This window comes from Oncorhynchus nerka, linkage group LG18 (genome assembly GCF_034236695.1).
Source record: "Oncorhynchus nerka isolate Pitt River linkage group LG18, Oner_Uvic_2.0, whole genome shotgun sequence".
Taxonomy (NCBI): domain Eukaryota; kingdom Metazoa; phylum Chordata; class Actinopteri; order Salmoniformes; family Salmonidae; genus Oncorhynchus; species Oncorhynchus nerka.
Window position 1 is genome coordinate 20,603,199 of NC_088413.1, and position 15,833 is coordinate 20,619,031.

Sequence of the window (15,833 nt, forward strand, 5' to 3'; positions counted from 1 at the left end):
GTACATTAGACACAACATGAGGTCAGGACAGTAGACACAACAGACACAACATGAGGTCAGTACAGACACAACATGACATAGTAGACACAACATGTCAGGTTCATACATTAGTTTCTCCTGATAAGTAAGTTAGACACAACTGAGGTTCTCAGGAATCAGCTATAAAGATGTACTGGAGCAGAAATGGTCCCAACCTCAACCACCATGTTACACTTTTATCTTCCTCTTTCTACATTTCCCTTTTATTCTGAGGATGACATCATAAACTGTTAGTCACAGACTCAGAGCAGAGACAGAAACAGACACAGACAGAGGGGCAACGATAGTACCAGAACCTGAGTACAGACAGAAAACACAGTAAGTTGTTGGAGATGTCTGAGGACATCTATGCTGTGCCAGATATGACCAAGAAGGTCAGGTTTAACAGAGGTGAGATGAAGGAGAGGATTGTGGATATATATGTCAGTGCAGACACCCTGACAGATGGTGAGACCAGCACCAAGAGAGAAGAGACAGCAGACACTGCTCCTAATAATGGACCAGGAGACCAGCACTCAGGTAACACACACACACACACTCACACACACTCACACACAAACACGCAAATAAGTTACACACACATACATTAAACAGGTTTATTTGTCCCAATACTGGATGAAACAGTAAAACACATTACCAAAGATCTTTAATCATTTGTGATTCAGTACATGTTCAGTGGTGGAAGACACCCTCTGGAGTTGCTGCAGTGTGTCTGGGGCTGCTGTGTGTTCTCCTACTGGCTGGGATCATAGGCCTGTCTGTTCAATGTAAGTCTACAGTATATCTAAACTAAACAACAATGTAAACGCAACATGCAAACATTTCTAAGATTTCACTGAGTTACAGTTCATATCAGTCAATAGGAATAAATTCATTAGGCCCTAATCTATGGATGTCACATGACTGGCAGAGGTTCAGCCGTGGGTGGGCCTTGGAGGGCATAGGTCCACCCACTTGGCAGCCAGATTCCAACCACTGGGGAACCAGGCCCAGCCAATCAGAATGAGTTTTTCCCCACAAAAGGGCTTTATTACAGACAGAAATACTCCTCGGCAACAGGTGAAGTAGCCAGATGTGGAGGTCATGGGTTGCATGGTTATACGTGGTCTGCAGTTGTGAGGCCAGTTGAACGTACTGCCAAATTCTCTAAAACAACATTGGAGGCAGCTTATGGTAGAGAAATGAACCTTAATTTATCTGGCAATGGCTCTGGTGGACATTCCTGCAGTTAGCATGCCAGATGCAGATTCCTCAAAACTTGAGACATCTGTGGCAAAACTACACATTTTAAAGTGGCCTTTTATAGTCTCCTGCAGAAGGTGCACCTGTGTAATGATCATACTGTTTAATCAGCTTCTTAATATGCCACACCTGTCAGGTGGATGGATTATCTTGACGAAGGATAAATGCTGATGAACAGGGATGTAAACACATTTGAGGGAAATAAGCTTTTTTTTTCATCTCATGAAACATGAGACCAACACTTTACATGTTACATTTATATTTTTGTTCAATGTTTAAATAGTTCTTATAATTCAGATTTAGTAGTTCTGATGTGATCTATTTTAGTGAGCAACTTGTCTTTATTGTTGTTGCAGACAGCAACGTCTCAAAGAACTCATCTGCAGCAAGAGACCAGCTACAGACCAGTTATAACAACCTGACTAAAGAGAGAGACCAGCTACAGACCAGTTATAACACCCTGACTAAAGAGAGAGACCAGGTACAGACCAGTTATAACAACCTGACTAAAGAGAGAGACCAGCTACAGACGAGCTATAACAACATAACTAAAGAGAGAGACCAGCTACAGACTGAGAGAGATGTTCTTAGCGGCAGGCTTTCCAATCTCAGTGAGTAAACCTACACAATACAACAGACCTGATCATGAGTCTGTGTTCTTTCATTAAGTGTACAGGGTGATAAATTGAAGGAAATTAATGTTAATCCTCTTGTAGAAAAAACCTGTCCTAAAGGCTGGCAGAAGTTTGAATCCAGTTGGTACTTCCTGTCTACTGAGACTAAAACCTGGAAGGAGAGCAGACAGGACTGTCTGGAGAGAGGAGCAGACCTGGTGATCATAAACAGTGATAAGGAACAGGTGAGAGAGAGAGAGAGAGTGTGAGAGAGAGAGAGAGAGAGAGTTTTTTAAAGTTTTTATAAAACCTTTATTTTTTACTCAAGTGTTAACATAAATAATGACACACTGCCTTTTCAGAAATGAAACAACAAATGTAATTCCTAAACAAAAATAAATACATAACATATGCATTCAACTTATTTCATTAGCAAAAAATAATTTCCCCTCCTCTACAAAACAAAGCGCTCCTTCGTATGCCCACTTCTCCTCAAATAATAGGAGATCTTTTACAGCTGAAAAGAACTCCAAATCTACTTTTATTCTTGCTTTCACTAATCCTTTAAAAACACATCTTACATCCTGCCCATATCCTGCCCATGTTTCTATCTTATGTTTACTACTCAGAAAAATTAACATCTTAGCTTGTCCCAAAATAAAATGTAACATTTGACATTTTCTTTTCTGTTGTTTACTATATTGAAACCCCAAAATAAAAACAGTGTTATTGAAAAACTCCCCTACAGCTTTAAACAAAGATTCCAGCATTTCCAATAGAGGTTTTATCCTCTCACACTCCATAAAACAGTGAAAAATGGTTTCTCTTATATTACAAAAAGGACATCCATCTCTAACATCTGAGTTAATAACAGATACAAAAGCATTAACTGCAATGATGCCATGTAAAACCCTCCATTGCATATCACCAGTACCCTTTTGTAACGGTGGCTTGTACAGTGCTCTCCATGCTGGCTTTACCTTGTCATCAATGCCCAATTTTACCCTCCATGGAGTGTCTTATCTTTTTTTCAATTTATCTTTATTCAACACCTTGACACACCCCCTATACAAGTCCTTCCCATTCACCTCATCCAAACCCACCTCCTCCAACCCTCTCAAATCCAGCAATAACGCCTTTTTTTCTGACTCTGGGATATTTGGTGTAATCCCTAGTCTTGGAAATGAGACGTCTTCATCTTGTACCTTCTTCTTGTGGCTACTAAGCATACCCCATTATTCTGCTGACAGAGCCTTCCTGCAGCTCCCCAGCATTTGTCCGACAATCCTTTCCGACCTCATCCCCAAATGTTCTGCCACCCGTCTTCCATCCATTAAGGCGGGCCCAGCCATGGCCATTAACTGTTTTAAGGTGATGATTTTCCCCTTCACCAGAATCTTGGAGAAATGTGGAACAGCTGCAGTTGTACAATCCAGTCTTGCCCCATACACCAGAGGTTCCTCCAACAGCCAATGCACTGACTCCGCTGAAGTTCGTCTGGACACCTTCATTATGCTCCACACTCTGAGAATGCCTCTGTAAAACGGAGGTACTCCCTCCCTAGAAATCTGGCTACTATCAACCAGAAATAAAGCCTTCTTTAAACCTAATCCTCCAACCCGCTGTAATACAAGACCTGCCACACCTCTCCACACCACATTTTCTGGTCCATAAAGCAACCTTTGAATAAACTGAAACCGGAAAGCAGCAGCCCTACTAGCAAGATGTACAAAAGAAATCCACAATAATTGCCTGTATCTTAGCCAGAAGTCCAGATGGTGGTTCTAAAACTGACAACCGATGCCACAGTGCAGAGGCAATCACATTGTTAACTATAATACTGTGCCCCCTATATGACATACGAGATAGTAACCAACGCCATCTCCTCATCCTCCCTTCCACCATTTCAACCACCCCACTCCAATTTTTTTTCCATAGTCCCCTCATCTCCTAGGTACACTCCAAGATACTTAAAACCTCCCTTACACCATTCTAGCCCCCTTGGCAAAGCCATGATCCCTCCAGACCATTCTCCAATCTGTAAAGCACAACTCTTTTCCCAATTTACCTTTGCAGAGGATATTCCCCTAAAACAATCAACCATTAGACTCAAGCTATCCACCTCCGCTTGATTTTTCACTAACACAACTACATCATCAGCATAGGCTGAGAGACGAATAGGAGGAATATCCTCTGAAAAGTACACCCCTGCAATGCGACTTCTAATGCTATTTAGTAGTGGCTCTATATAGCAATGGCATATAACATTCCTGACAAAGAACATCCCTGCCTAATACCTCTACACACTTTAAAAGGAGCACTCAAACCACCGTTAACTTTCAATACACTTTCAATGTCACCATATATCACCTTTATCATGGCAATAAAACCAGAGCTGAACCCAAACGCCTCAAACGTGTGCCATAAATATTGATGTTCAACTCGGTCAAATGCCTTTTCCTGATCAATTGAAATTAGACCAGCATCCAACCCAATAGCCCTAGAGACGTCCAAAAAATCACGAATCAGAGAAATGTTATCCCCTATCTGCCTGCCAGGAACACAGTAGGGCTGATCCATATGTATGATTTGCCCCATCACCTCCCTCAGCCTGTTGGACAAAGCCTTTGACAATATCTTATAATCAGTGCACAATAAAGCCACCGGCCTCCAGTTCTTCACCTCCCTCGGGTCACCCTTTTTGGGCAGTAGGGTGAGGACAGCCCTTCTGCAGCTTATTGGTAGTAACCCTCCGGTTAAACTATCATTAACTACTTCTAACCAATCCTCTCCCAACATAGCCCAAAAAGACTTAAAAAAGTCAACGGGAAGCCCATCAATGCCTGGTGCCCTTCCATTTTCCATGCCTTTTAATGCAGTGTATAAATCCTGCAAAGACAATGGTTGCTCAAGCTCAACCTGAGCTTCTGCAGCCACCTTTGGGAGCCCATCAAAGAACTGCTGTGTCACTGTTTTATCCTCTTTGTACTCACACTTGTAGAGCTCAGCATAGAACTCTACTGCCCTCTTTCTAATTTCACTAGGGCTAGTGAGCTCTTGTCCAACAGCTGATTTGAGACAATGAATAATCTTTCTTTGTCCATTCTTTTTCTCTAAACCAAAGAAACATTTGGATGAGGCATCCATTTCAGATATTCCCTGAAACTTACTTCTCACCAATGCCCCCTGCGCTCTGATACCCAGCAGGTCTGCCAATGCAGCTTTTCTCCTCTTGAGGGCCTGAGTATGGCCTCGATCTCCTGTGGTCTCAACCAACGTCATGAGTTCCACTATTTCAAACTCTAGGGCTTTCATTGATCTGGTGATATCCTTGGTGACATTCCTCGTGTATTGATTACAACATTGTCGAATCTGGATTTTCCCTATATCCCACCACTGTTGAAGGGATACAAAACTGGCCTTTTGAGACCTCCACCTCTCCCAGAAAAAAACTGAAACAGTTCCTGAAGTGAGCATCACTCAATAAAGTTATATTAAAATGCCAGTATGCGCTTTTGGGTTTTACATCGTTAATGAACACCACCTCTGTTATTAAACAATGATCAGAAAATCCCACTGGGCTTATCACACTTGATTTACAGACCTGAGATTGATGCTAAAAAACATAAAACCTATCTAACCTGGCCATAGAGATGATGTTCTCTCTCACATGCGCCCAGGTGTACTGCCTTGTTCCTCCATGTTGACTCCGCCAAATATCACACAGATCATGTGTTACAATGAGGCGTTTTAAAAAAGTCCTTGAGGCTATATGAGGTTCTTGGTGATTTCTATCTAAATCGCTAACTGTGCAGTTAAAATCCCCAGCAATAAATAAATAATCTTCTTTGTTACATTTCTCAATGGTATTTGATAATGTCTCTAAGAAACATACCCTCTCAACTGTCACCACTGGGGCATATACATTTATCAGACACATAGTGATGTTTTCATACCTTGCTCTAACTTTTAATAACCTCCCCTCAACTACCTCTTCAACCTCATATGACAAAGGTAAAAACCCTTTTGAGAACAAGATAACCACACCCCCACTTTTTGAGTTTTTATGACTACACACCACTGTCCCCCCCACTCCTGTTGCCACATAACTTCATTTTCCAAATTACTATGCGTTTCTTGTAGAAAATGTATGTCACTTCCCTTTCCCCTAATTAACTCATACACCATGGCTCTTTTTTTACCATCTCTTGCCCCATTTACGTTTAAAGAAGAAATCTTAAAACTGCTCATGGATGAAAAAAATATACAGAGGAAGATACAGCCACCACATCTCTTTACAGAGTTAAAACTGCAACAAAAAATCAGTTACATTGTAATCCTGCATATATTTCTTCCCTTTTGTCAACTTCAGAAATTGACGTATCTTCTCGATCCCATACCTCCCTTCCACCCCATTTATCTCACTATATTGTTGTGACGCGTCAGATGACTCACTCTCGCTATCCTCCCCAGAAGAAAACTCCACCATCTCTACAACTTCTTCATCTTCAACTGATTTATCAATCTCTACCTTTCTCTTAGAATTAGACCCTTCACCACCCCTTAAATTCTTCCTTTTACTCCTTGGTATTTTGAAAACATCCGCTTCCTTTTCCGTTAGTTCAATCTCCTCTTGACCTCCAATTTAATTTTCCAGCACCACCTCAGCGACGGCAGTCGCAATCTCACCTACTGTTTCCCCTCCCTCTTACTGAGCTACTACCAGGCTCAGCGCGCTCATTCTCGGGACAACTACGCACCAAATGCCCCTCTCTTCCACAGCCAAAGCATTTCATTGATTCAGTAGATGCATAGAAGACATAATCAAATCCATCAATCTTAAAACTGAACGCTAAATTCAGTTAATCTCCGTCCTTTTTTTAAATAATATGCACTTGTCTCCTATGAGACACGACATGTTTCAAAAACGGAGATTTGCTTCCAAAAATAACCTTCTTTATTGTAGATACGATTTGACCATGGCGAGATAACTCTCGCTCCAACACTTCATCTCTAACAAATGGTGGCACGTTAGAAAGTATAACTTTCTTCGCCGGATTCATAAGCGGAAATACCGGCGTCTGTGTCTCCCGCAACACAACACCCCTCTCAACTATGTTATTCACCTTTTCAATTGAATCTAGGAATATCACTACAGCGCTATTCATCCTTGAGGCTGATTTGATGCTATCATACCCAATGATAGCACCCACAGCCAAGCTACATTCTTCCACTGAACACCCGGCCGCAGCAGGAATCTTTACTCCATGCCTCCGACTAAGTTTTTCAAACTCTACACTTCCGTGAGTGGCCATTGCAACCAGCCCCACCCGCTGGTTGTGCCCTCGCAAAAAACCAACCTCAAAGATCCCACCACCCCTATACGTGCTTAGTGATAGTTAAACAAGATACCCTTAAAACAACTCAACTAATCAATATATATATATATATATATATATCTACATATACATATATACCAAAACCCAATAGAGTGAAAAGAAATTCCATTCGCTCTCTCAATCACTCCTGCTTGACGACTCACTCCCAGCATGCACTCCGACGAGAGCGAGAGAGAGAGAGAGAGAGAGACAGTTAGATATTAACAAACATGAAAATATATTTATCTTTCTCAACAACAGACATTTCTCTTCAACCTAGAGAAGAGAGTCTGGATTGGTCTGACTGACTCTGTTATTGATGGGACCTGGAAATGGGTGGACGGCAAACCACTGACCACAAGGTGAGAGATGATAACTAATCTGTCAATAAGTCTCCATTCAACCTTTTTCTATACAGGTTATTGTCATTGATGGCATCAGTCAACAAAGTTAACTTTAAGATTAAACATGTCTGTATATTATTTAGGATTGTGATGTTCTAACTGTGCTATCTGACTGTTGTTAACCATGTAGGTACTGGTATTAACCATGATATCTGACTGTTGTTAACCATGTAGGTACTGGTATTAACCATGATATCTGACTGTTGTTAACCATGTAGGTACTGGTATTAACCATGATATCTGACTGTTTTTAACCATGTAGGTACTGGTATTAACCATGATATCTGACTGTTTTTAACCATGTAGGTACTGGTATTAACCATTATATCTGACTGTTGTTAACCCTGTAGGTACTGGTATTAACCATGATATCTGACTGTTGTTAACCCTGTAGGTACTGGTATTAACCATGATATCTGACTCTTGTTAACCATGTAGGTACTGGTATTAACCATGATATCTGACTGTTTTTAACCCTGTAGGTACTGGTATTAACTATGATATCTGACTGTTTTTAACCATGTAGGTACTGGTATTAACCATGATATCTGACTGTTGTTAACCCTGTAGGTACTGATATTAACCATGATATCTGACTGTTTTTAACCATGTAGGTACTGGTATTAACCATGATATCTGACTGGTTTTAACCCTGTAGGTACTGGTATTAACCATGATATCTGACTCTTGTTAACCAAGTAGGTACTGGTATTAACCATGATATCTGACTGGTTTTAACCAAGTAGGTACTGGTATTAACCATGATATCTGACTCTTGTTAACCATGTAGGTACTGTTATTAACCATGATATCTGACTGTTTTTAACCCTGTAGGTACTGGTATTAACCATGATATCTGACTGTTATTAACCCTGTAGGTACTGGTATTAACCATGATATCTGACTGTTTTTAACCCTGTAGGTACTGGTATTAACCATGATATCTGACTGTTTTTAACCCTGTAGGTACTGGTGTGACCCACAGCCTGATAATGGTGGTGGCAATCCAGAATATGGTGAGGAGGACTGTGTTGAGATACGCACATATCAGTCCTCTGAATGCATGGAATGACTTGTCATGTGCGGAGAATCTTCACTGGATTTGTGAGAAAGTGGTTTAACATCACCACGACAACATACTGAAACACATACAGCGGCCTTCAGTGCACAGAACGTCCTCCTTCATTCTCTCTCTCTCTCTCTCTCACTCTCTCTGTCTCTCTGTCTCTCTGTCTGTCTCTCTCTCTCTCTCTCTCTCTCTGTCTCTCTCTGTCTATCTCTCTCTGTCTCTCTCTCTCTCTCTCTCCCTCTGTCTCTCTCTGTCTCTCTGTCTCTCTGTCTCTCTCTCACTCTCTCTCTCTCACTCTCTCTGTCTCTCTGTCTCTCTGTCTCTCTCTCTCTGTCTCTGTCTCTCTGTCTCTCTCTCTCTCTCTGTCTCTCTGTCTCTCTCTCTCTCTCACTCTCTCTGTCTCTCTCTCTGTCTCTCTCTCTGTCTCTCTCTCTCTCTCTGTCTCTCTCTCTCTCTCAAACCCACACACAGATGCACAAGTGTGTTTTATTTGTTTGTATTAGCATACTAATAAAAGTCCAGCTTTTTTCCTAATTGTGACTTCCTGTGTCCCTGTAGTTATGTTTCACACATTATCAGACACAACATGGAGTTAGTACAGTAGACTCAACAGAATACATTTAACAATGAAAATGTATAATTTTGCTGTTATAATACCAAACCACACACATACACACTCGTTTACAGGTTTGTATGAGCAAATTAATACAATTCCTACTTATTTCCTGATTGAAGCTTCCTGTCTACCAATAGGCTAGTTATGTTCCACAAAACATTGTGGAAGGGCGATGATGCTAATCCGAGGTAATGGCGCTAAGTACAAACCTTTGTCTGCTGCATACAAGCCAAGTCCATTTAAAAACACATCTATTTGTTCTCTTGAGGATCTTGGACCCCATCATTCTACCTGCTCTGTTTAGAAACTCAAGGTGGAGTCGGTCTCCAGTAATGTTTGCTCTGAAATGAAGCCTAGCCAGGATGAAGTGCCTGCAGCGGCAGCTACAGTAGAGACTTCCAGCCTTGGCCCTGATCATACCAGAGATGATTTTGGACGGGTAGGAGTGAGATTTTGGGAAAAAGTGGATCCCTGCTCTTTGTCCGACCCATATGTTGTGTCAAGCCGGGAACTGTCACATATGTCACATTTTGGAGAAGTGGAATTGTTTATATTTTGTGTGCATGCAGAGGCAGATGGTGCTCCACATGATGTAGCTTATGATCGGGCCAAAGTAGAGGGATGGTGTGGTGGGTGTGTTGGTTGAAAGTGCTGTATACAGGTGTAGGATGTTAATTTGATCCCCTTGTTGCACAATAACTTTTCTGCAAATCATTTAGCATGTACATGGGGAGAACAAGTATTTGATACACTGCCGATTTTGCAGGTTTTCCCACTTACAAAGCATGTAGAGGTCTGTCATTTTTATCATAGGTACACTTCAACTGTGAGAGACGGAATCTAAAACAAAAATCCAGAAAATCACATTGTATTTATATCACATTAATTTGCATTTTATAGCATGACATAAGTATTTGATCACCTACCAACCAGTAAGAATTCCGGCTCTCACAGACCTGTTCGTTTTTCTTTAAGAAGCCCTCCTGTTCTCCACTCTTTACCTGTATTAACTGCACCTGTTTGAACTCGTTACCTGTATAAAAGACACCTGTCCACACACTCAATCAAACAGACTCCAACCTCTCCACAATGGCCAAGACCAGAGAGCTGTGTAAGGACATCATGGTTAAACTTGTAGACCTCCACAAGGCTGGGATGGGCTACAGGACAATAGGCAAGCAGCTTGGTGAGAAGGCAACAACTGTTGGCTCAAATATTAGAAATTGGAAGAAGTTCAAGATGACAGTAAATCACCCTCGGTCTGAATGATCATGAGGAAGGTGTCATGCAATAAAATGCAAATGAAAATCATACAATGTGATTTTCTGGATTTTTGTTTTAGATTCCGAAGTGTACCTATGATAAAAATGACAGACCTTTACATGCATTGTAAGTTGGAAAACCCACAAAATTGGCAGTGTATCAAATACTTGTTCTCCCCTCTGTAGTTTAGTAGTATATTGGCATGTATTTTCAAATACAAATATTCTATATTCTAATTCTAATATTCCTACATATTTCAATCCAGGTTTGACAAATATCCAACTTTCTCTTCTGCACTGCAGGTGAAGCAGGAAGAGATACATTTTCCTTGATGGACCTTGAGGGAACGAAATAGTTTTGACGCCACCTGCTGACAATTTAAAGTAATGATCTCTCTGCACAGGTGAGTTTATGAAGAAACAGTTTCTCTCTCTGTCGCCCTCTACATCCAGTCTGTGTCATGGTAACGCTGCACCCTGTACCACTAAGGTGAATCTTTGGTTAGAGGAAAAATCATTGTTACAATCAGCAAAACGCCTGTCACCGGTTGTAATTTATTCCTCTACTCTCTCTCTTTCTCTCTCTCTCTTACTGTCTCTCCTTCCATCCATCCTGACCAGCAAAAACCAGTTGTAACCAGTTGTAACACTACACACCCTGGTGTCGTAACGCTACAGACCCTGGTGTTGTAACACTACAGACCCCGGTGTTGTAACACTACAGACCCTGGTGTTGTAACACTACAGACCCCGGTATTGTAACACTACAGACCCTGGTGTTGTAACACTACAGACCCTGGTGTTGTAACACTACAGACCCCGGTGTTGTAACACTACAGACCCTAGTGTTGTAACACTACAGACCCTGGTGTTGTAACACTACAGACCCCGGTGTTGTAACACTACAGACCCTGGTGTTGTAACACTACAGACCCTGGTGTTGTAACACTACAGACCCCGGTGTTGTAACACTACAGACCCTGGTGTTGTAACACTACAGACCCTGGTGTTGTAACACTACAGACCCCGGTGCTGTAACACTACAGACCCTGGTGTGTTAACACTACAAACCCTGGTGTTGTAACACTACAGACCCTGGTGTGGTAACACTACAAACCCTGGTTTATCCAACTGAGCTATTTGAACCTCCATCTGTAAACTCTACCTGTCTAGTGTCTTGGTAAGTTTTCCTGCCCTGTCCGCTTCCTGTGTGGGTTGGAATGCAGATCCATTTCCTGAGAAATTAAGAAAGAAAGACAGAAAGAAGGAAAGAAGGATAGGAGGATAGAAGGATAGAAGGAAAGAAAGAAAGAAGGAAAGAAGGATAGGAGGATAGAAGGATAGAAGGAAAGAAAGAAAGAAGGAAAGAAAGAAAGAAAGAAAGTAAGCCAGGACCAGGAGACCTCAAGGCTAGAGAAACATTTAGCTGAGTTCATCTTATCCACTTTCCCCCTCTACCATGAACTAGGGAACAATCAGACACTTATACCTGTTGAACATGCTTCAGTGAAGGACTAGAATTCCTCACATAGTCTCATAGCCCAAAGTATTTAGATTTCTGTTCTATCGTTGGAAAGCTGAACAGGCACAATTCAAGAGTGGAACCATTCATACCATTCTATACAATCTAGCTCTGTGTCTAAAGTGAGGTGAGTGGGGGCACCTGTTTTATTATTGACAGAAGTGGGGGAACATGTAGACTGTGGTCCAGTGGAGGCTGCTGAGGGGAGGGCGGCTCATAATAATGGTTGGAATGGTATCCATTTCAACCATATGGAAACCACATCGTTGATGTGTTTGATACGATTCCATTGACTCCATTCCAGCCATTATTATCAGCCGTCCTCCCCTCATCAGCCTTCCAGCCTTCACTGCTGCGCACACACACAATATTGTACAGTCACACTCACACACACACACACACTCTCCCCTTCATGCATCCTACTGCTGTAGAGGTATGTGTGGAATTCCCTCAAAAACATCTGACAAGCGAAGATGAGTGCATCACCGTCCCATCCAACATGTATACTATCAGCCATCTGCCTCCGTCCCATCCAACATCTCTACCATCAGCCATCTGCCTCCGTCCCATCCAACATGTATACCATCAGCCAACTGCCTCCGTCCCATCCAACATGTATACCATCAGCCATCTGCCTCCGTCCCATCCAAAAGGTATACCACCAGCCATCTGCCTCCGTCCCATCCAACATGTATACCATCAGCCATCTGCCTCCGTCCCATCCAACATCTATACCATCAGCCATCTGCCTCCATCCCATCCAACATGTATACCATCAGCCATCTGCCTCCGTCCATCCAACATGTATACCATCAGCCATCTGCCTCCGTCCCATCCAACATGTATACCATCAGCCATCTGCCTCCGTCCCATCCAACTTGTATACCAACAGCCAGCTGCCTCCGTCACAAACAACATGTATACCATCAGCCATCTGCCTCCGCCCCATCCAACATGTATACCATCAGCCATCTGCCTCCGTCCCATCCAACATGTATACCATCAGCCATCTGCCTCCGTCCCATCCAACATGTATACTATCAGCCATCTGCCTCCGTCCCATCCAACATGTATACCATCAGCCATCTGCCTCCGTCCCATCCAACATGTATACCACCAGCCATCTGCCTCCGTCCCATCCAACATGTATACCATCAGCCATCTGCCTCCGTCCCATCCAACATGTATACCATCAGCCATCTGCCTCCGTCACAAGCAACATGTTACCATCAGCCATCTGCCTCCGTCACAAGCAACATGTATACCATCAGCCATCTGCCTCCGTCCCATCCAACATGTATACTATCAGCCATCTGCCTCCGTCACAAGCAACATGTATACCATCAGCCATCTGCCTCCGGCCCATCCAACATGTATACTATCAGCCATCTGCCTCCTTCGCAAGCAACATGTATACCATCAGCCATCTGCCTCCGTCCCATCCAACATGTATACCATCAGCCATCTGCCTCCGTCCCTTCCAACATGTGTACCATCAGCCATCTGCCTCCGTCCCATCCAAAATGTATACCATCAGCCATCTGCCTCCGTCCCATCCAACATGTATACCATCAGCCATCTGCCTCCGTCCCATCCAACATGTATACCATCAGCCATCTGCCTCCGTCCCATCCAACATGTATACCATCAGCCATCTGCCTCCGTCCCATCCAACATGTATACCATCAGCCATCTGCCTCCGTCCCATCCAACTTGTATACCAACAGCCAGCTGCCTCCGTCACAAACAACATGTATACCATTAGCCATCTGCCTCCGCCCCATCCAACATGTATACCATCAGCCATCTGCCTCCGTCCCATCCAACATGTATACCATCAGCCATCTGCCTCCGTCCCATCCAACATGTATACTATCAGCCATCTGCCTCCGTCCCATCCAACATGTATACCATCAGCCATCTGCCTCCGTCCCATCCAACATGTATACCACCAGCCATCTGCCTCCGTCCCATCCAACATGTATACCATCAGCCATCTGCCTCCGTCCCATCCAACATGTATACCATCAGCCATCTGCCTCCGTCACAAGCAACATGTTACCATCAGCCATCTGCCTCCGTCACAAGCAACATGTATACCATCAGCCATCTGCCTCCGTCCCATCCAACATGTATACTATCAGCCATCTGCCTCCGTCACAAGCAACATGTATACCATCAGCCATCTGCCTCCGGCCCATCCAACATGTATACTATCAGCCATCTGCCTCCTTCGCAAGCAACATGTATACCATCAGCCATCTGCCTCCGTCCCATCCAACATGTATACCATCAGCCATCTGCCTCCGTCCCTTCCAACATGTGTACCATCAGCCATCTGCCTCCGTCCCATCCAACATGTATACCATCAGCCATCTGCCTCCGTCCCATCCAACATGTATACCATCAGCCATCTGCCTCCGTCCCATCCAACATGTATACCATCAGCCATCTGCCTCCGTCCCATCCAACATGTATACCATCAGCCATCTGCCTCCGTCCCATCCAACATGTATGCTATCAGCCATCTGCCTCCGTCACAAGCAACATGCTGCCTGCGACCCCTCCCTTCTCCCCCTGACTCTCTGTCTCCAGTATTTCCTGCTGATGCTGCTGTGGCAACCGTATCCAAGGAAAACAGTCCTTTCCTGACCGTCTGCTGGAGGCGACCAATGCCAGCACAGCCGGTGTCCAGCGTCAGTGTTGTTTCATCCAGGGAGTTCTCGTCATCACCAAGTCCCAGACTCTGGCCCCAGATTCTACAGCCAATAAACTACAGGAGGAGACAACAGGGTGTGTTCACTAGGAACCAAACAGAGCCAAACAGTACGAAACGGAACCAAACAGGGATGGACCTAGATAAATTAGTCCAATAGAAAATCTTGTTTTCCTTGCAAAACTTTCCGTTTGGAGTAAACTATTTCCGTTGCAAAGCGTTTTGGACTAATGATTACGGATTCTTAAGGATTCGTCGACATCCATTGCGACATGCTGCTACCAAACATACTGAATGGGATGCTTCAGCAGAAAGCCCCATATGTACTGTAAGCCAAGGAGGACAAGCGGCATCCAGGACAGAGAATGCATAGACCTTTAATAACCCTGTCAGTCCCACGCCAGAATCTGCATTTTTGAGGGCGTGTACAACCCTCATGTTTAGTGTTTCACCATTTCCTTTTCAGAGGAGACACTTTTATCCAACGCGTCTTACCTGACAGTGAATGCATAGACTTTTAAGTGCATTTCATCCCTGCAGGAGTCGAACCCACAGCCTGCAGATGCTGAGCCACACAGGACCGAATACTGTAATGTGTAACAGACCATGTAACCCACTACCCCTCGCCGTTCACTGTACATTTTCTCTTTCGGACGGGCCTCTATAAAACCACGTTTGTCTCCTGCATGTGTAACTTTGCTCTACTTTTGGTTCTGAGACTGAGACAGGGTGTTCTTTGTGAATCAGTTGACCATTGAAAACAAACAGTCAGTCCGTCTCCAGAGACACAAACAGACACAAACACACGACTGATCATCCATCACATCAGCTTTATAGTTTAACCATGTTTTAAGGATATACATACAGTTTGTTTACAATATCATTGATGACAATCAATGGAATAAAAAAACGTATATTTTGGGTTCTGATGGAGTACGACTGCTTAACTAATTTCATGAGGCATTTATAAG

The 15,833-nt window shown here is 43.3% G+C and overlaps 1 protein-coding gene across 1 annotated transcript; it reads left to right on the plus strand.

Annotated features, from left to right (window-relative positions):
- Window positions 1–299: 299 nt before the first annotated feature.
- LOC135561799 (C-type lectin domain family 4 member M-like) lies at window positions 300–9,262 on the plus strand. Its single transcript, XM_065003665.1, has 6 exons — window positions 300–558; window positions 705–806; window positions 1,638–1,892; window positions 1,998–2,140; window positions 7,535–7,635; window positions 8,644–9,262. Exons 1-6 carry the CDS (start codon window positions 372–374, stop codon window positions 8,747–8,749), a joined length of 894 nt encoding a protein of 297 aa, XP_064859737.1. The 5' UTR covers window positions 300–371; the 3' UTR covers window positions 8,750–9,262.
- The last annotated feature ends 6,571 nt before the right edge of the window (window positions 9,263–15,833 follow it).